Here is a 19039-nt window from a genome sequence, read left to right as displayed (position 1 = left end):
ACCGCGGCCCTCAGGGAGGCCGGGCGGGCCCACGCACCGCCTGAGCCCAGGCTCGCCGCGCGCTGCTGGGCAACAGAGCCCCTCCCAACCCCCGCCGCGGGAGGCGCGGGAGCCTGCTAGCCCACCCCGCCGGGCAGTGCGGACGAGCGGAGACAGCGGCGCTGGAATTCTACACGGGCAGGGCTGCGGACACCTAAGGTAACGCAATCGCCGTGCTCCATGGGGCGGGGCTCCGCGAGGACCTCACCGTGAAGAGATACTTGGGGAAGCTGAGGCGGTGGAGACACAAGGGACGTTGCATCGCGACAGAGGGCCTAGTGAGTGTTTCCCTTCTCTTCTCTAGGACCTTGGTAACGGCTGGGGGCCAGGGATCGGACGTCTGCGTTGGCCCAGAAGGCGATCTGAACAGCCGAACTGGGACAGGTTCGGGCCTCTGGACCCGAAGGTCGAAGTGAGTTCCCGAGACGAGGCGGCGTCTTGCTGGGTCCGCGGAGGGCATGGGAAATTTGGGGGTTCCCTTGCTTCTAGGCTTCCCCGCCCTTATTTTTCGCGCATTCCCCCCCTCACCTAGAACGTTTGTTGTCTAAATATTGCTTTTCCTTGTAATCCCGGTTCAGATGCCGTACTCTCCCTGAGCCTTTTTACAACCCGGTTGTAGCGTCTTCACTCAGCTTCTTCCGAACGCCTTTCTGCTCGCCTCCCCTCCCGAGCGCTACCACTTTTCTAACACCGCCTCACATCTCGTTCTTCCTGACCAGGTTGCTTCTTAACTGTTACCTCCCATGGGAGGCCTCCACTGACTCCCAAGCTGGGCCAGGCCCTCCACTCTCCGTGGGTCTTAGCAGAGTGGTCATTCCCTTGTCTTTGTCCACCCAGCCCGTGCTCCTTGGGACAGGGACCAGATTCCATTCGTCTCTAGCTTCAGAGCAGGGGAGACAAGTGTAAAGACCTCAGATTTGGGAGTCAGGAGCCCCCGGTGAGTCAAACTCTGCCGGTTCCCAGCTCTGTGCAACCCTGAGTTTGATCTTCTGTAAGGTTGTTGCTGAGAAATCACGATGGGGCGAAGAGGGCGGGTCTTCGTAAACATATCAGGAGGGAGGAACTGAATGAGCGTGGGAAAGGAGGAGTCTGCTCTGCTTAAAGATAATTAACATGAGTTCTCTTTTAGTGTATTTTTAAAAATATTTTGAAAATATTTATTTGACTGCACCGGGTCTTCGTTGAGGCATGCAAACTCTTAATTGCGGCATGTGGGAACTAGTTCCCTGACCAGGGATGGGACCCAGGTCCCCTGCATTGGGAGCTCAGAGTCTTAGCAACTGGACCACCAGGGAAGTCCCACCCTGAGTTCTTTTTGCTAGCTATGAAATGCCATGCGGTTTGAAAAATGACTTGCTATGTAGATCTGGGCTGGTCTTTTCTTTGGGCTTTACATGACTTCCTTTATATAGTATGTTTGTTGGGTTTAAAAGAGACCTTGGCAATCCAGTTAATACACTGTCCTCATCTTATAGACAAGATTGAGGACCATAAAGGGAATGTGACCTCTCCAAAGTCATAGCTGGACAAGAATCCGAGCCTGTAACTGAAGAGACCTGAGATCTTTCTGTTATACTCTTGGGAAACAGACCCTAAGGTACTTTGGTTTCACTCTTTTTCCTTTTTAAACACTCATCTTTGCTCTCCCAATCAGCCTCCCTCACACTGTGTTATAATTCCCTTTCCACTTTGCATTTCCTTGCTAGAATATCACCTTCTCAGTGACAGTGTGTGTCTTATTCTTTGTATAATAGCAAAACCCTACTAAGCAAACATTAAATACCAGGTACGTTACATATAACCAAGGCCTCACATGGCCCCATAAGTAGATTCTCTCCGTTACACAGATGAGGAAACAGACTTACGGATATTAACGTGCACCAGAGTTGTGGCTTGTGAAGTCCTCTGGGGATCCTGAGGCTCAGAAACCAATTCATTTTAATTTTTTTCCCCCACAGATTTTTGCAGACTATCTTCTGGGAAAAAATGCCTAAAGTCAAAAGAAGCCGGAAAGCTCCCCCAGATGGGTGGGAGTTGATTGAGCCAACACTGGATGAATTAGATCAAAAAATGAGAGAAGGTGAGTTGGAGAGTTTCTGTCTGGGTGGGCTGTGTCCCAAAGATAAATGGGAAGAGACAAGCTGCACCACCGAGGCTGCCTGACACTGACATGTTTTGTTTGCTTTTTAACTGATAGGAATACCGTAAGTGCCAGAAAGTAAGATAATACAAATAAGAAGGTCCTCAAAAATGTTTTTGAGTATATAAGACCTTTAGGGAGTATAAATCAAATAGTCTACTTAGAATTATTTACAGTCAGTCAGTTCAATCGCTCAGTCATGTCTGACTCTTTTTGATCCCATGAATCGCAGCACACCAGGCCCCCCATCCACCACCAACTCCTAGAGTTCACTCAGACTCACATCCATCGAGTCAGTGATGCCATCCAGCCATCTCATCCTCTGTCGTCCCCTTCTCCTCCTGCCCCCAATCCCTCCCAGCATCACAGTCTTTTCCAATGAGTCAACTCTTCGCATGAGGTGGCCAAAGGACTGGAGTTTCAGCTTTAGCATCAGTCCTTCCAAAGAACACCCAGGGCTGATCTCCTTTAGAAAGGATTGGTTGGATCTCCTTGCAGTCCAAGGGACTCTTGAGTCTTCTCCAACACCACAGTTCAAAAGCATCAATTCTTCGGCACTCAGCCTTCTTCACAGTCCAACTCTCACATCCATACATGACCACAGGAAAAACCATAGCCTTGAGTAGATGGACCTTTGTTGGCAAAGTAATGTCTCTCCTTTTGAATATGCTATCTAGGTTGGTCATAACTTTTCTTCCAAGGAGTAAGCGTCTTTTAATTTCATGGCTGCAGTCACCATCTGCAGTGATTTTGGAGCCCAGAAAAATAAAGTCTGACACTGTTTCCACTGTTTCCCCATCTATTTCCCATGAAGTGATGGGACCAGATGCCATGATGTTAGTTTTCTGAATCAACAGTTGAGCTTTAAGTCAACTTTTTCACTCTCCTCTTTCACCAGAAAGTATATTTAAAATCATACAAAATATATTTACTTGGAAAATCCTGTTCTTTTTCACTCCAAATTTTCTGAAATGTTTTTATTTGGATTTTTCTTGTGGGTTTGTTTTCATCATCGCTTTATTTTTGCGTCATCTACCAGTGGTCCAGAATGCACAGTCTTCACTTCCCCCTAAGTGTTACGTGATCTTGCACGTTGTGTATCAGTGTAGTGTGCAGTTTTGGGAAATTTAACCTGAAGCCACAAGCATTGTTGGCCCTGTTGTTGTTCAGTCCCTAAGTCATGTCCTACTCTTTGTGACCCCATGGACTGCAGTATGCTGGGCTTCACTATCTCCCGGAGTTTGCTCAAATTCATGTCTGTTGAGTCGGTGATGCCATCCAACCATCTCATCCTCCGCCATCCTCTTCTCCTGTTGGCCCTGTCACAGTGTTAACTACTTACTGAATTGCTTTTTAAAGCAATCTTTTTTTCTTAAAGGTTTTTGGTAATTAACCCTTGTTATTCTGAAGTTATCCCTTCAGCAATAATTAGTAAGTGGATGTTAACTTTGCTTCCTTTTTTTGAAGCTGAGTATATCAGGTAACTTCTATTAACTACCCAGAACTTGCAATTATCAAGGTCATTTGGGGCTGATTTTTTCCTCCAAACAGATCTTTATTCAACATAAGAGATTGCTGTGATAGAAGAGGTAATTTGTGAGTCCTTGGAAATAAACCTCTTTTTAAGGGATGACTTCTTGAAGGGAGAGCATTTAGATAGATAAGATGTTCTTTACTGTCAAAAGTGTTCTTTTTCTTTAACCATCTAGTTCTTCTTGGCTTTCCCATTTTTGATATGCAGGTTTTAAGCCCCAGTTTCCTGTGGCTTTCACTTCCACTATAAAGAAAAAGAGTGGCTGGCAGGTGGTGGCAGAGCTGATGCAGTGTTGGGGACAGCAGCAAGCTCTGGGGTGGGCAGAAGCTGCTCCCCACCCAGGCCCTTTCTGCCACGTCAGATGCAGCCTCAGCTTTTCCAGATTTGCTGCTTTTTTTCCCCCCAAGATGAGCAAGAAATCAGGTTTTCTGTGTGAACTCTTCCAATTTAACATTCAAACCTAAAAAAAAGCATCTGGGGGGGAACCAAAGCCTGCCTCCAGGCCGGCAGGGGCTTCCAGCCTCCAGTTAGTTGCCTTCAACTCAAGTTTTGCCTTTGGGATCTGCAGCCACACTTGGAGGCCGCCGAGGACCAAAGCTAGTGGCACTGCTGGCCTCCTGATCTGAGCTGTTCCATAGAACAACTCACACTTGTTGAAGCAGTTGGCAGTTATCTTAGAAAGCAAAGTTGCTGTTTTCTCTTTTAGTTTGTCCCTGGTATTTCCTAAGCTCAGCACAACTGCCCAGCTCTTTGTATATCTCCTAGCTTACTACTCAAGTTTTTGTATAGCCACTATTACCCTAGAAGTTCCTAGACAAAAAGAGCCTGATTATAGGGACTGAGGAACAGAGAGGGGTGTGGTGGGGGTTTTATGTGTGACTGAGAAGTATAGGCACTATTTCTGTGGACTGTAACCAGGACTTGTAAATAACTTTGCTTTTACAAGTACTTTAAACTAGTTGCAAGTCAAGCATAATCAGTACTTGAATAATGAACATGTATTTAAGACTTTTTAAGAGTGGCACTTTAAAAGAATTGTTGCTCAGGTTCTGGAGTTAATAGGCCATTTGGGGCATTAACTAAGAGGCAGAAACCTGAGTCTACCCTGAGCCACGAGGGCCCTACCCCTGGCCTCTTCATACCTTCCCCAGGGGCAGGACTCCACATTGCCCACTGCAGGCTGCCTTCCACTGTGTGTGTGGACCTGTCCAAAATGATATCCAAGAATGTTCACACGACCTTGTGAAAACAGGTCCAAAGAGAAATGCTGTGATTAAAACCTTAAGAAATGATTCCAAGCACAGGAGCTTCTCTGGTGGCTTAGTGGTAAAGAATCTGCCTGCAATGCAGGAGATGTGGGTTCCACCCCTGGGTCAGGAAGATCCTCTTGGAGGAGGCCATGGCAACCCACTCCAGTATTCTTGCCTAGAGAATCCCATGGACAGAGGACCTTAGTGGGCTACAGTCTATGCGGTCTCAGAGTTTGACATGACTGAGCAACTAAACACCACCACCAAAGCGTGGGAAGGTTCCAATTCCAGGATAGCCAGGCCTGAGGTGCTCTGTGGTCCCCACCGCCACCTCCCTATCATCCCATCTGGCCACGTGGCTTTCCACACTAGACTCACCACCCCCTTCCATGTTTCTTTCTTCTCCGTGGCCGTTGCCCCGCACCACCAGGGGCTGGTCTGCCTCCTCCTCCCCAGACCTTGGCTTTGTGGTCTGTCTTGTTCACTGCTGTACACTGGGTACCCGGAGCATGCTCTCACCCACAGCAGACACATGGTGTTGCCAAATCCTCATACCTGCCTTTGGCTTAGATCACAGAATCCTGTTTGTTGAGCTGAGTTATAAATCCCCGGTGATATTACAATACTATATCCTGTGCAGACTAACCCTAGTCTCCAAAACAAAGCAAACACCCGTGTTTTCTCCACAGCTGAGACAGAACCTCACGAAGGAAAGAGGAAAGTGGAATCTCTGTGGCCCATCTTCAGGATCCATCACCAGAAAACCCGCTACATCTTTGACCTCTTCTACAAGCGGAAAGCCATAAGCAGAGGTAACTGGCCGGATGTTCTCTTGGCCTTTCTGGCTTGAGTGGCGTCCGATTTAAATAATTCTTGAAACCTCAGCAAGTATCTTGATGTTTGCTGTTTCCAAAAAACTGAACAGGGGCCAGTGTTGACTAACACTTTTTCTCAGGGTGGGCAGTGATGGGCTGCGGGCCGGAGAGCTTTGTTACACTGTGGTCTGATGGCCTTTCCCCGTCTTTTTGCAGAACTGTATGAGTACTGTATTAAAGAAGGCTATGCAGATAAAAACTTGATTGCAAAATGGAAAAAGCAGGGGTATGAGAACCTGTGCTGCCTGCGGTGCATTCAGACTCGAGACACCAATTTTGGGACAAACTGCATCTGCCGGGTCCCCAAAAGCAAGCTGGAAGTGGTAAGGCCACCGCCCCTCCTGTCTGACAACTGAGTGTGGTGCTAGCATAAGCAGTTTAGCTGCCCTAGCTGTGTGGTGACCACAACGGGTTTTATGTTCTGTCCTGTGGCTGGGTGTTCTGCTGGCCCTCCCTGTGGGAGGGAGCCCCTCTGGTCAGGGATCCGTGCCAGGCAAGTTACTGGTTCCTACCCTCACACAGGAAATGCAGGTGATGACCCCCACCCCAGTGTGGCTGGGAGGCTAAGCCAGGAGAGGGTGGGCCAGGCAGCAGGGGTTCATCCCTCTTTTTTCCCCGGCCTCCTGTTGCTCCCAGTGACACTTTAACTTGAGCCTCACTGCATTTTGCGCCAGAACTCTCGGGGCGGCTAGGGAACGGTGCTGGGGTGCAGTGGTGGGCTCCGTGCGCAGGCGCCCCTGAAGGGGAGCGGCAGCAGGCGCAGAGGAGGGTCACTGGGCCGTTAGCGGCCTGTGAGTGCAGCCCCTCAGCTGCCCGTGACTGAGGTCAGGCCAGATGCCCTCTTTCTCACGGTCCCTTCAGACTGCAGCACTGGTTAGCTTCTGTGGAGAGCCTCGGCTCTAGCCCACGGGCTTCAGCTCAGCAGGCAGGTCTGTCCCCGAGTCCTCTGGAAGCTCAGGATGGGCGTGCGGAACAGCAGAGGGCAGGTCGGGGGGGCGGCAGAGCTGAGCTGCTGGAGCCCCACGGTCGGCTGCCCAGAACAGGTTTAGTTGAGTTTCACCACTGGATCGTGTTTCCTTAGACCAGTCTTGCTTCTCCAAAAAAGAGGGAAACGGAGAATAAACCCCTTTTCTGTACTGGGCAGGCCCTCGGCCGGACACTAGAGCACACACCTGGGCTGGGGTACAACTGTCCTGCCGCCATACAGATTCAAGGACACCCTGTTCTCCCCACACCCCTATTAGAAAGTTCCCCAGCCCAGAGGAGACCGTGAGGCCCCTGGCACTGAGCCCCGAGAGCAGTAGCACAGTTGCCTCCAGCTCATTGACGGGTGTGTCATGCTTGCTTCACAGAATAACAGGAATCAGAGATTTTTTTTTTCCTTTTTGGGGGCAAGTATGTACATTGAATTTGTAGAAGTTAAATCCTCATAGAAATTTAACTGTCAACAGCAGCTGTTCTCATCGTCACAAGGGAGCTGAATTTTCCCCATCCCACACCATCATGGAGGGTTTCTGAGGAGGGTCCAAGGGGAGTGGGTGTTTCGTGGTCATGCCTCCCTCTGGGGGGCTCCTGCATGTGGGCACAGGGTCTCGGGTCCTCTGTCCACAGGGTCCGTGGGGAGTGGGTGTCCCGTGGCCATGCTTCCCTTGGGGGGCCCCCGTATGTGGGCACAGGGTCTCAGGGGTCCTCTGTCCACAGGGCCGGATCATCGAGTGCACGCACTGTGGCTGCCGGGGCTGCTCTGGCTGAGCATCAGGCCCCGACCTCCACCCACCCCGGACTCTGGGCCGTGCAGGACTCTGCCCGTCACTCCACCCTTTCCTGGGAGCATCTCTTCCTCAGAGTGGTCCCCAGGCCCGACTAGGAGCATGGTCTCTCTGTGGGAAGGTTTTGGTGTTCATCAGCTGTGATTTGTAGAAATAAAAAAAACTAAAGCTTTTGGGCTTCGCGTCCCTTCTTAGAGCCAGCGGTCTGGCACCCAGGGGACAGCACCAGGCCCCGGAGACTAGTCGCCCTTAGGACTCGATCCCGACTCCTCCTCACCCGTGTTATGTGACCTGGAGCAAACTCACCCTCCTCGTTGTCACCCTCAGACAGGCATGGCCTGAGATGACGGACCAAGGCGGCCCCTGCTGCTCTGGCGCTTGCCATGACCTTGTTGGGCACCTGGGCCAGCAGTCGTCCTCAGGCCGATGCCTGAGCTGGAGCCCTGACCCTGGACTTGCCCTCGTGCTTGCAGCTGCCCCGGCACACTCAGTGTCTTTCACGTGAAGGGGACTCGGGGTTCCCACAGAGCCCCATGAAGGCTGTGCACTTTGTTCCGGCTCTGCTGGGGGTCTCCTAGGACCTCCTCCTCACCTGCCCCCAGGGCCTTTGTCCATATCAGCCTCAGTGATGGTGTCCTGGTCTCCTTTTGGTTTCGTCTGGAACTTCTGCCATGGGTGGGGGGTTTCCTCCGCTGGCATCCCTTTCAGCCACTGCTTGTAATAAGCCCGGAAGCCGTCAATCTTCTCCAAGTAGGTGTTTTTCCCTTTGTACTGTAATTGGAAAAGCATGGAGTTCAGAGGGGCCACAATGAGACTCACTGCCTGCTACCTACAGCGGACCCCAAACCGCGGCAGGTGGCTCAGGCCTCAGGGAAGCTGTTCTTGCTTCCAGTTAGTCAAAAGGAAAAGGGCAGAGAAGCTGCTCAACACAGAGTAGAGACTTCCTTTAAGTCTGTGCTGCTGAGCCCCTCTAGCCAGCGATGGCACCCCAGCCCCCCAGAGCTAGACTCGCAGGGTGCCACTGCTCTGCCCCCACTGCTGAGCACCTCCTGCTTGGCGCAGGCCCTGCCACCCTCCCGACTGTCACCTCTGCACTGCTGCAAGGGTCTCAGGAAAGGTGGGACAGAGAAAAGAAAACAAGACGTGCCAGGTAGATACCAAGAGAAAGCTGACACAGGAGCACATAGAAAAAAAGACAAAGATGCATGAAATAAACACTGCTACCACATGATGATAAACAAGTTGATTCAAAAGGTTGAGCAATTGTGAGTGTGTATCTGATAGAGCCTGAAAGTTCCTGCAGCAAAAATTTGACAACAGACACAAGCTCCACATCATGAGTGAATACAATAAGGTTTAGGCCTGTGGTAATTGGTGACTTGGTTGAACCTGAGAAGACCCCTAGTGGGTCTTCCATGGAGGACTTTGCAATATGGAAGGACTAGAAGACACTTGCAATATGGAACCAACAAAAGCCTAGTCTATGGAGTATGTAAAGAACTCTGAGGAATCAATAAAACAAACCATCGGACGGTCAAAGATGCCCAGCCCCGCCCTCTGCCCGGTACACTCTCCACGGCCGTTGCGCTAATTCTTACTAAGCCTTCTTTTCAGTGGCACTCAGTGTCCTTCCTGCACAGCCGTCCCTGACCCCAGCCCCATGGCTTGGTGTGTCCTGGCTGACTTGCTCCCTACCCATCAGGCCACAGAGCCTGACGCGGTAGACCTCAAAACCAGAACCCCAGAGCCTGACACCTTTGGAACAGCAAGGAGACAAGTGGCCGCTACAGAACATTCTGTTACCACCCTCCTGCCATCCCCATTCATTCAACGACAGTCTGTGCTGGGCACCCGATGACGGGCAGGGACCCGGGACCCTGGTGAGCAAGACAGACAGTCCCCTCCTCTAGGGGTGTTCACTCTCCTTACAATGAGGGTCACACATGAGTACGTGTCAGTACGGGCCGTGAAACAGGATGAAGAGGAGCCGTGATGTAAGGAGGGGGCCAGCAGGGCCCCACTGAGGAAGAGCCACCTCAGCTGGGACCAACGGGATGAGAAGGAAGCAGGAACATGAAAAGCAGGGGAGCCTGCTGGGAAGATGAGAACCCTGAGGCATGGAAGAGGCCGGTGTTATCTAGAAGTGACCACGGGCCAGGGATTGACAGGGCACCAAGGGGAGAGCGGCCTGACGGAAGATGAGTCACGTGGACAAGGACCAGCCAGCTATGGTCTGAGGAGTGTAGGATCCTCCCCAAGGGAAGCCACGGACAGTTTAAAGCAAGAGGATGCCAACCCCTGAAGGTCAGCACGGGGGTCGGGTGGACGTGAGGGTGATGCTGGCCAGGGAGATGATGGGCACGTCAGAGCCAGGTGCACTCACCCGGTCAAAGCTGGGTGGGTACTGGGCCGCGAACTCCAGCTGGCGGATGACCACTTCATTCACGGGGACTCTGTTCCGTCTCATGTCCTTCAGGATGTCAATGAGATAGGCGTAGTCCAGCTTCTTGACAGCCGCATTGATGAGGGTGCTGTAGATGTGGGCATTGGGGCTCATCTGGGACTCCTGCAACATTCAGCAAGAGGATGGCGGTGGTTGGGAGAGTGTGGCCCTGTGGGGCATCATACTTGGGGAGCCACCCTGCTGCCCAGGCCTGCTCTGCAGACCAGCCCCCAGGGGCAGGAAGGGCAGGCAGGACCTCGCAGCAGCAACAGGCTGTACGCCCCACTCCACACGCTCCATCCCAAGCAGCTGGAGGCCCTGCCCTCTCAGCCCTAAAGAACTTGGAGACAGAGCAGAGGGTTGTTCTGAGATCAACACTCAGGCAGTAAACCATGGGCAGGAGATGCCTCCTGGGGGTTCACTGCACACCTGTCCCCCGAAAATTCTGGCCCTCCCTGCTTCCATCATGGCCTCCATGCCCCTAGAGGGTTGGCTCCCCTCAATCTCACCCCACGGCCACACCTCAGTGAGAACACCCCTGGCTCAGTGTCTGTGCCTGCAGCCCCTCACCAGGGTCTTCTTTCTCCCAAACTGGACTAAAGACCCTTCTCACTTGAAGCTCGAGACCCCTCTCTCCCTACCCTGCTCCCCTGCGGCTTACCGAGGACAGAGGCCTGGGGGGTTCGGGAGGCCCCCGCACCCCCCACCCTCGCTCCCAGGGCCTGCGTGGGCAGGGCCCACTCACCCTCATGTCCGAGAGCAGCTGCAGGCCGTCCTCTGGCCTGCGACACCCGATGGCCAGGCTGCAGAACGTCTGCAGGTTGGGGACGATGCCCCTCTTTGCCAGGACGGGCAGCAGGGCCTGTGGGGACAGAGGCAGCGTCACCGTGAACTGTAACCCACCAGCCCAGCAAGAGCCTTCTCTGGTGAAGCCCGCAGCTGGATGCTGGAGATGCCAGGGCACGGCTCTTCTCCGAGGCCTCGCGGCTCCCCCTGCTGACCACCCTGGGCGCCGGCCTCGGCCCAGCACTCAAGGCTGGGGGTCCTGCCAGCACCTCACTGCTCGGCTCCCCGGATTCAGCTGCTCTGCGAGGACACCCTGCCTGCCAGCCTGCCGGTCCCCAGCAGGCCATCTCTCCTCCGGATCCTCCATGTTCCTGCCCCTCCTGCTCCTTGACCAACCACCATCCACACTGCGCTCAGGACTTGGACGAGGATCGAGCACCAGGGGCCTCGGGATGGCGGTCCTGTGGTCCAGGCCGGAGACAAAGCCAACAACAGTGTGTGCAGTGCAGGCCGAGGGAGCCCCGGGCAGGAGGAGAGGAAGAGGATGCCTGCTCAGGCCGGCTGGGTCAGGGCGGGTCCGGGGAGGGGCTTGAGAGAAAGCTGTGATGGGCACAGAGGGCCTGAAGGCAGAGGCTGCTCTGTCATCTTTGATGCTCGTAAGAGCCCAGGTCAGAGCTTCTGGCAAAAAGGGCAGCACACAGAAACACGTATGAATGGACAAAATCCCGTGAGGACCCTGGTGTCCCCATGTGTGAAATGGGTAAAGCCACGGGCGGCAGAGCTTCCTGGTGTGGTCAGTAAAGACACAGATGATGCAAAACTCTCAGGACAGCATCAAGCAAAGTGAGTGTGACAATGGACGATGTCACTGAGGCTGGCGGGGGGAGGATGCAGGGGCTGAAGGGTGGGGACACTCAGGAACCACCAGCCTCTCAGGCCACGCGTCCCTGAATGCTGCATCGGTGCGAGGACTTGTTTGGGGTCTGCCCCCAACACTGGGGGCCCCCCTGGGAGGGCTGGCAGTATGGCTGGTCCACCACTCGATTCCCAGTTGTCACCCAAGCCCAGGCCTGGAACAGGGGCTCTGGGCACTCTGCCCACCTCTGGCGAGAATGACTGACACGCCTGCAGGAGAGAGTCCAGAGAGGAAGGAGGAGGGAGCCCTGTGCCTCCTTATCCCCGAGCCCCTCACCTTTGCCCCCTCCAGGTCACCCAGCTTGCTCTTCTTCCTCATCAGCGTGTTGAAGAAGGTCAGGTCGGCCTCCACCCCGTGCGCGTCCAGCACGCTAAGCAGCGAGGACTCTGCGGGGCTCCCCGGCTCCACCACCTCCACCAGCAGCGTGAGGGTTTTGATGTCAGGGCGAAGCCCGTGCTCCGCCATCTTGCCGAGGAAGCCCTCCAGGCCCCCCATCAAGGCCAGTCTGTCGGCAGGGGTGCTCACGGTCCCAAAGGAGACCACAGCCAAGGGGGCCGCCCCCGGGGTCAGGAGGTTGGCCTCCAGCCCCCAGGGAGGCGGCTCCGGGGCCACAGAGGTGAGGGCCACCAGGTGGTCGGGCTCCGCCTTGGTCTCCATCCCAGACTGGGCCTGCTTGGGGGCTCTGGCCTCCTGAGGCCCCTCAAGTGCCTGAGAAGTTTCCAGAAACAGCTGCCTCTCCAGGGCCTCCACGTGCAGCTTGGCTGACAGGCTGCAGTCTGCCCCGACCTGGGCTCTCCTCCTGGTCCGCCGCCCCCCGGCCGGGGTCTGGAGCAAGGCTATCTCCTCCCTGGGCCTCAGGAGCACCGCTGAGGCCACCGCCGGGTCCCCCAGCCCGCAGTCCCGAGCTGCCGCCAACAGCAAGTTGTAGCCATGCCGGCTCGGCTGGAGCCCCAGACTCAGCATCTGCCTCCATACCTGCCAAGGAGAAGCAGACCTCAGCCCCCAGCCCCCTCTCCGAAGAGCCTTCAGCAGAGCAGGCATCGGGGCAGCAACCAGTGGGCAAATGGGGCATGGGGCATGGGAAAGACTCCAGGCTCTGGGCAAATGAGGACCCAGGAACCTGAGAGCCCCAGGACCCTACACAGGCACTCTCCTCCCCTCCTTCATATGTGTTAGTCGCTCAGTCATGTCTCACTCTTTGGAACCCCATGGGCTGTAGCCCGCCAGGCTCCTCTGATTCTCCAGGCAAGAATACTGGAGTGAATAGTCATTCCCTCCTCCAGGGGATCTTCCAAGCCCAGGGATCACACCATGTCTCTTGCGTCTCCTGCAGTGGCAGGTAGATCACTAGCCCACTTCGCTTCCCCAAACTGTGTCGCACTTCTACCCCTCTGCTTCTCCCAGCCCTTCTCCCTACTCCCCGGGGAGGAATGGCCAGAGAGGCCAGGTTCTGAAAGAGTCCAGGCCAACTTAAGGGTTGGCTTCAACTGCACTTTCTGAGTGCCTGCTGTGCGCCCATCTGTAAAACTCTGGGAACAGTGTGCTCTGGGAAGGCCAAAAGATCACAAATATAAAAACACCCAGTGCGGGGCAGGAGTGGGTGCTCAAGAAGTGCACCCAGCATCATCATTTGCCCCCAGCACAGGCACGTGGAGGCGGGGCGAGCAGCGCAGCAGGTGACAGGAAGAAGAGCCGGGGGACGGACCTGTAGGGCGTACCGGAAGCCAGTCTTCTTGTCCTGGATGCAGCCCATGAGCAGGTAACTGAAGGTCTCCTCTGTGACCACGTGCCCTTTCTGGATGATTTCCTGGGGGAAGGAACGAAGCGGGCCTGCTGAGACTCTGCAGGAGAATCGAGGCCCAGACTCAGGCCCACTGGGTCTGGCTCAGGACCAACAGACACCCCACGGCAGGGCCAGGGTTGCATATCCTCAGCAGTGGGGCGCGAATCCGGCGTGGGCCAGCTCAGCACCAGCCACGGAGCAGAGCTCCCCGGGGCCTGCACTCCCACTTTCCCAGGCCTGTCTTCCAGGCTCTGCTCCTATCACTCCTGTGCAGCCCCTCCGCGAAGATCCGCCCAGTAGCCACTCTTAACCCGTGCACACGAGGCTTTGGAACTGCCCAGAGCTGGCTTCATGTCCCGGCTTCACCGCTGGCCTGCTATACAAATGTGGGAAGCATTAAGCGCCCATCTCAGTTTCCTCATCGGTGAAGCAGGGGCCACAGGACTTGCCTCGTAAGATCTTTGGAACGATGCCCCGGCGGGCACCGATTCCTCTTCAGCGCTATGCATCTCACCAGCGAGCACCCTCAGTGGGACACGGCACACGGCAGCACACACGACCCCCCACCCTCACAGGGCGGGGGCCTTCCTGTCCCACCCAGGGCTCTGACCACAGGGACTACTCGGTGAGTCCCAGAGGCCGACAGGGGGCCTGTCTCATCAGCACCTGAACCTTCCCACGTGAGGAACACAGAGGGCAAAGCCTTAGCCCGGCCTCGCAGGACTCACTCTGAGTGGGGAGCAGGAAGGAAGGGATGGCCCCACCTTAAACACATCCAGGCACGTCCTGAGGTCCGCGCACAGGGCGGCCATCTTCAGCAGGGCATGGTACGTTTTCAAGTTGAGTTGGAAGTTTCTGGCCTGAAGCTGCTGCCGTAGCTTCAGGGCGCTCTGCAGTGCGGAGTCTTTCCAGGGGGACTCGGCGCAAACGTTGAACAGGGCTGTGTAGGTGGCGTCTGAGGGCTCCAGGTCCCGCTTCTTCATCTGAGGAAACAGGGAGAAACTTGGAGGTGGCTCTGGGATCAGCTGGATGCACGGGACATGGGGATAGGAGGCTAGAGAGGACTCTGCTAAAAGGCAGAGCCGACTGACACACAGAGCTGGGCTCTCCAAACCCCTGACTCAACCTGAGGGGCCTGAGAGCTGGCCTTGCTCCCCAGAGGCACCAAACAAGAAAGCATCCTCCCCAAGGAACTCAGCAGCCCACCCTGGGCCTGAAGTGCTCTTACGGCAGGCCACTGTAACTGTTCCTGCCCTCTGACCGCCCAGGCTGCCCTAACTGTTAAGATCTGTGGGATAGATCTGATCTGGGAAAGGGCAGGAGGGGTAATCAAACCCCAGCTCCAATGTTTAGTAACTGAGGGGTTGTGGGCAATCAGCTTGTCACTGGAAAAACTGGGGTGATACGGTCACACTGGAAGGTTGTTACCAAGGAGACCGTCTTGGGAGAGTGGCCCCTGGAGCGGCAGCTGGGAGCACAGCCCTGCAGCACATCCCAGGCCTCCCCAGTCCTCCTCCTGCCCGGCTGACACTGCTTCGCAAGCCCTCCCGGTGACGAAGCTTGAGAAGCTCCTGGTAAAGCCAAGTGCTCGCTATTTCCCAGAGAAGGGCCACCTGACCGAGGGCAGCAAGCAGCTGCTGCAGAGCGCACAGAGCCCTGCTCTCAGGCCGTGGCTGGGCTCAACTCCAAATCAGCACCAGAGACAGGTAACCTTAGACACAGCACTTCATCTCTCCAGGCCTCAGTGTCCTCACTGGAGAAACAAAGACAGTGATCCCAGCTTCGAGGATGGGGGTACGCTCTGTATGTGTTCACATATTCCACAGACGCGTACTAAGGACTTAATACAGGCCAGGTACTGGCCACTGGGGTTACCAGGACAGGCAAGGCCTGTCTTCACTGCGCTTACTCTCCAGAGGGGAGACACACGACAGGCAAACAGGTAACCAACAACAATGATAAAGATGTGAAGGACACTCAATGAAGAGCAGCTGGAAAGGGCACCTTCATGGTGGATAAACCACTCTGGCCCAGGTAATGTCACCTGTGGTAAGACCACAAAACTGAGGCTGGAGAGGCGAAACTGGCCACCCAGGGTAATGCACTAGCAGGGAACACATTCAGGACCGGCACCCAACTCTTCTGGGGCCCAAAGCCTGCCGCCCCCCTGCCCCATGCTCACATCGTTGTAGAGCCTGAAGGCCTTCTTCAGGTAGCCGGCCCGCCCGCAGCCCCCGATCAGCACTGTGTAGTTGCACTCGAGGGGCTGGAGGTGCTCCTCCTTCAGCATCTGCCTCTCAAACAGGTCCAGGGCCTCGGCCAGCTGGGGAAGGGGTCGGGGAAGGGAGGACACAGGGAAGGGGGCTCAGCAGAGGGAGGGAGACCGAGGCTAAGGGACCCTCCCTGAGCTCAAGCCCAGGCCAGCCCAGGAGCCAAACACGCACCCTGGGCCTTTGCCACCAGCCTCCCAGTCCCTGTGCTCCACTGCAAGGGGACTGCGTGGTGGCCAGGAAGGAAAGCCCACCAGACTCCCACCACCTATGAGCGCTCTTGGCCCCACGACTGTGGGGGAACTCTCTGAGCACAGGGGCAATGCCCAGGTAAACGAAGATCTGAAGGAGGTGAGGGAAGGAGCCAAGTGGCTCTCTGAGGGAACAGCCGGCGCAAAGGCCCGAAGCAGGAGTGTGCTTGGGAGCTAGGGGGGAGAGAGTAAAGGAGGGGAGGTGCAGGGAGTAAGCTGCAGGGGAGAGAGTAAAGGAGGGGAGGTGAGGGAGACAGGGAGGGGAGGGTCGAGCGGGAGAAGAGGCAGTTTTTGCAGGCTTCATACGCTATCATGAGGACTCTGGCTTCTCTTTATTTCTCAACTTTTCATTACGGAAAATCTCAAATATACACAAAAGTAGAGAGCTGTAATTACAACGACTATGAATGTTTGGCCAATCTTGGTTCATCAATATCTTGCGCCCCTCCTTCCAACTCAATTTTTTTTTAAAGCAAATTCCAGACATTGTATCACTTCATTCACAAAAGCTTCAACATATACCGCCACGAGATTTTTAAGCCTAAATGGAATGTCATTATCAACACCTAAGAAAATGAACACCCCCACTGTCACTGAATACGTGGGGAGTGCTAGAGGAAGGAGAAAGCCCACCTGCTCTCTGCTCACGGCTCCGTGTCTAAGGCCACATCGGGGTAAGAGGTGGAGAGAGCCTCGGGGAGGCCAGTGACAGGTGTCATAACAGCTGATGGGGGCGGGGGGTGGGGAGGAGAAGGCTAGGCCTGGGCATTCAGGGGGAGGGTTGTGAGAAGTTAGGATGGGAGACACTTTGAAGGCAGAGTTGGTGGGAGAAAGAAGACTAGGGGTGAAGGGATTTGGCCTAGACGGATGGAAAAACCGGGTTACCAATTAGGGAGATGAAGAAAGTGTAGAGAAATTGAGGTTGGGAACAAGAATTCCAGGCCACTGAGGGTAAGTGTAACGGAGATGGTGAGGAGGCAGCTGGACACACAGATGGGGAGCCCGTGGGATGGCTGGGTTGGTAACAGGAAGATGAGAATGGCATCGAGGAGGGGGCATGGGAAGCCAGGAGGCTAGAGGGTCGCCTGAGGCAGCACTGGGGGGAATGAAGACAAAGAGGGGAGAGAAGCCCTGAGCATCCCACCAGGACAGCAGGGTGGCCCCTCACAAAAGACTGTGGCACCGCGGAAGCAGGAGTTTGGAGCAGCATAGTCCAGAGGTTCCCTACCTTTCCTTCCCTGATCAGGCGTTTGCACTGAAAGAAGTACCAGTAAGGGGTGTTTCTGGGGCCCCGCCATGGTTTTGGTTCCAGCTCCCCTTCCTCATCTTCTTCAGTATTCTGTTCCTTGAGCCGCAGGTTATACAGCTGGGCCGTCGATTTGTGGAACATTCTCCGAGAGGAGTATTTGTCGGAGAGAGTCCCAAAGCTCTCTTCCTCCCCTTCTTCCTGGGTGGCCGTAGGGCTGGGCTGGCCGGGGTCAGAGCTGAGGCTGCCTGTGTTCTTCTGGCTCTGCGAGCCGAGGCGCAGCTGAGAGAGAGAGCTGGAGAAGGCTGCTGGCGCGGGCCAAACCCCCCCTGCGGCCCTACCTCCAGCCCACCTGGCTCTGAGAGGGTCAAGGTGGCGCATGATGGGCAGTCCCCCTGGGCGGGGGCTGGAGACGAGCCGGGCAAGCCTCAGGAAGTCCATTTCCGGCGTTCTCCTCCGGGGCCTGGCGTAGGTCAGCAAAATAATGAAAGTCAACTTCGCTGTCCCAAAAGGCAGAAAGACCGGTAAGTGGTACAAGCACGAGTCCTGAGGTCAGAAAGCCTAGGTTCAGATCGCAGCTCCACCAAAGCATCCTCGTGTCCCTGAGCACTGGCTGCTCTGGCCTCAGTCTCCATGCTTGTAAACCAGAATTACCTACAGCATCACCCACACAGCACATGGCAACGATCCAATCTCAAGACATCAGGGTGCAGGCACAGGACGGCGAGCACCGAGAAAACTACCGACCTGGACCATTCTGCACCTGGTGAGGCTCCAACAGAAACACAGTGCGAGCCTGTATGTAATTCTAAATTTTCAAGTAGCCACATTAAATAAAGGGTTTACACACATTAATCAAAAGAGAATTGTAATTACTGATACTGAAATCGCTACCAGAATGCTTTTAAAATAAACTCATGCTATATTACTATAGAGTCTTCTTTTCCAAGTATTAAGTAACAAGGTTCTGTCGATCTGATGAAGCAGCGATGACTGTAAATGAGTTTGTAGCAGTTGTGGATAATGTTCTCTCTATCATTTACACTCATCCCTATTTGCAATCGCGACTTCGTTTTGGGCACAGACAGCGTCAGGTGAGGAAAAACTTGCTAAGTTTCACTTATGACAATAAAGGTGTAATTTCTTCCTCCCCGAGTTCTTCCACCCGCCCGGGGTTAATAATCCCTGAATCAGACACCCGCTGCCCCGTCCTCCCCCCGGGGGACCCACCCCTCCCCAGACCCTCCCGGGAAACCTCAGGCCGACCAGAGCCCTCTCTCCACCGGCCTACACCGGTCTCCTCAGCAGAGGCCTACACCTCCGACCCTTGCAGCGATCCTCGCAGCCCCTCTGGCCCGCCTTCGCTTGGCGCCCGGGCTCCTGAGAGGGTCAAACGAGAAACTCACTCCAGGAGTCCGGCCCAGTGAACACGCACCTCGGCCCCCGAGCCCGCGCCACGCCCGCCCGCCTCGTGTCACGGCCAGTCCCGACCCCGCCACGCCGCACCGCGTCCCCAGCTCCGCGTCCCCAACGCGCTCTCCCAGGTGCGACCCGGCCGACTCGCGCACGCGCACTCCGCGTCGCGAACTCCCGGCGCGGTTTCAGGTCGCGCACTGAGGTCGGCGACGGGGCCGGGGGACGTAGATGGGGTGGGGGTGGGTGCGTTCGGCGAGCGGCTAGTCGAGCCTAGCGGAGCGGCCCGCACTCGGCGCTCCATTGGCCGGGCCTGAACAGGCG

The 19039-nt window shown here is 55.3% G+C and overlaps 2 protein-coding genes across 7 annotated transcripts; one reads left to right on the top strand and one right to left on the bottom strand.

Moving 5' to 3' along the window:
• The first annotated feature begins 58 nt into the window (after positions 1-58).
• BUD31 (BUD31 homolog) lies at positions 59-7779 on the top strand. Of its 6 annotated transcripts, none has more exons than XM_055562015.1 (7): positions 257-451; positions 877-976; positions 1515-1636; positions 1998-2119; positions 5653-5775; positions 5995-6161; positions 7540-7779. In XM_055562015.1, the coding sequence occupies exons 4-7, from the start codon at positions 2026-2028 to the stop codon at positions 7588-7590; spliced, it is 435 nt and encodes a 144-aa protein (XP_055417990.1). In that variant the 5' UTR covers positions 257-451; positions 877-976; positions 1515-1636; positions 1998-2025; the 3' UTR covers positions 7591-7779. The 6 variants fall into 6 exon arrangements, with proteins under 6 accessions (XP_055417994.1, XP_055417991.1, XP_055417993.1 ...); XM_055562017.1 differs by having other exon boundaries at positions 276-317; XM_055562019.1 differs by lacking the exons at positions 877-976; positions 1515-1636 and adding an exon at positions 59-198 and having other exon boundaries at positions 344-451.
• A 139-nt stretch (positions 7780-7918) lies between these two features.
• PTCD1 (pentatricopeptide repeat domain 1) lies at positions 7919-18896 on the bottom strand. Its single transcript, XM_055561973.1, has 9 exons — positions 18738-18896; positions 17285-17765; positions 15718-15858; positions 14300-14518; positions 13458-13559; positions 12029-12727; positions 10796-10912; positions 9991-10173; positions 7919-8378 (listed from the first exon to the last, which is right to left on the bottom strand). Exons 2-9 carry the CDS (start codon positions 17741-17743, stop codon positions 8196-8198), a joined length of 2103 nt encoding a protein of 700 aa, XP_055417948.1. The 5' UTR covers positions 17744-17765; positions 18738-18896; the 3' UTR covers positions 7919-8195.
• Positions 18897-19039: the final 143 nt, after the last annotated feature.

The sequence above is a fragment of the Bubalus kerabau genome, chromosome 23 (genome assembly GCF_029407905.1).
Source record: "Bubalus kerabau isolate K-KA32 ecotype Philippines breed swamp buffalo chromosome 23, PCC_UOA_SB_1v2, whole genome shotgun sequence".
NCBI lineage: Eukaryota > Metazoa > Chordata > Mammalia > Artiodactyla > Bovidae > Bubalus > Bubalus kerabau.
Note: the sequence above shows the minus strand (reverse complement) of the source record. Positions and strands in the feature narration are given on the sequence as shown.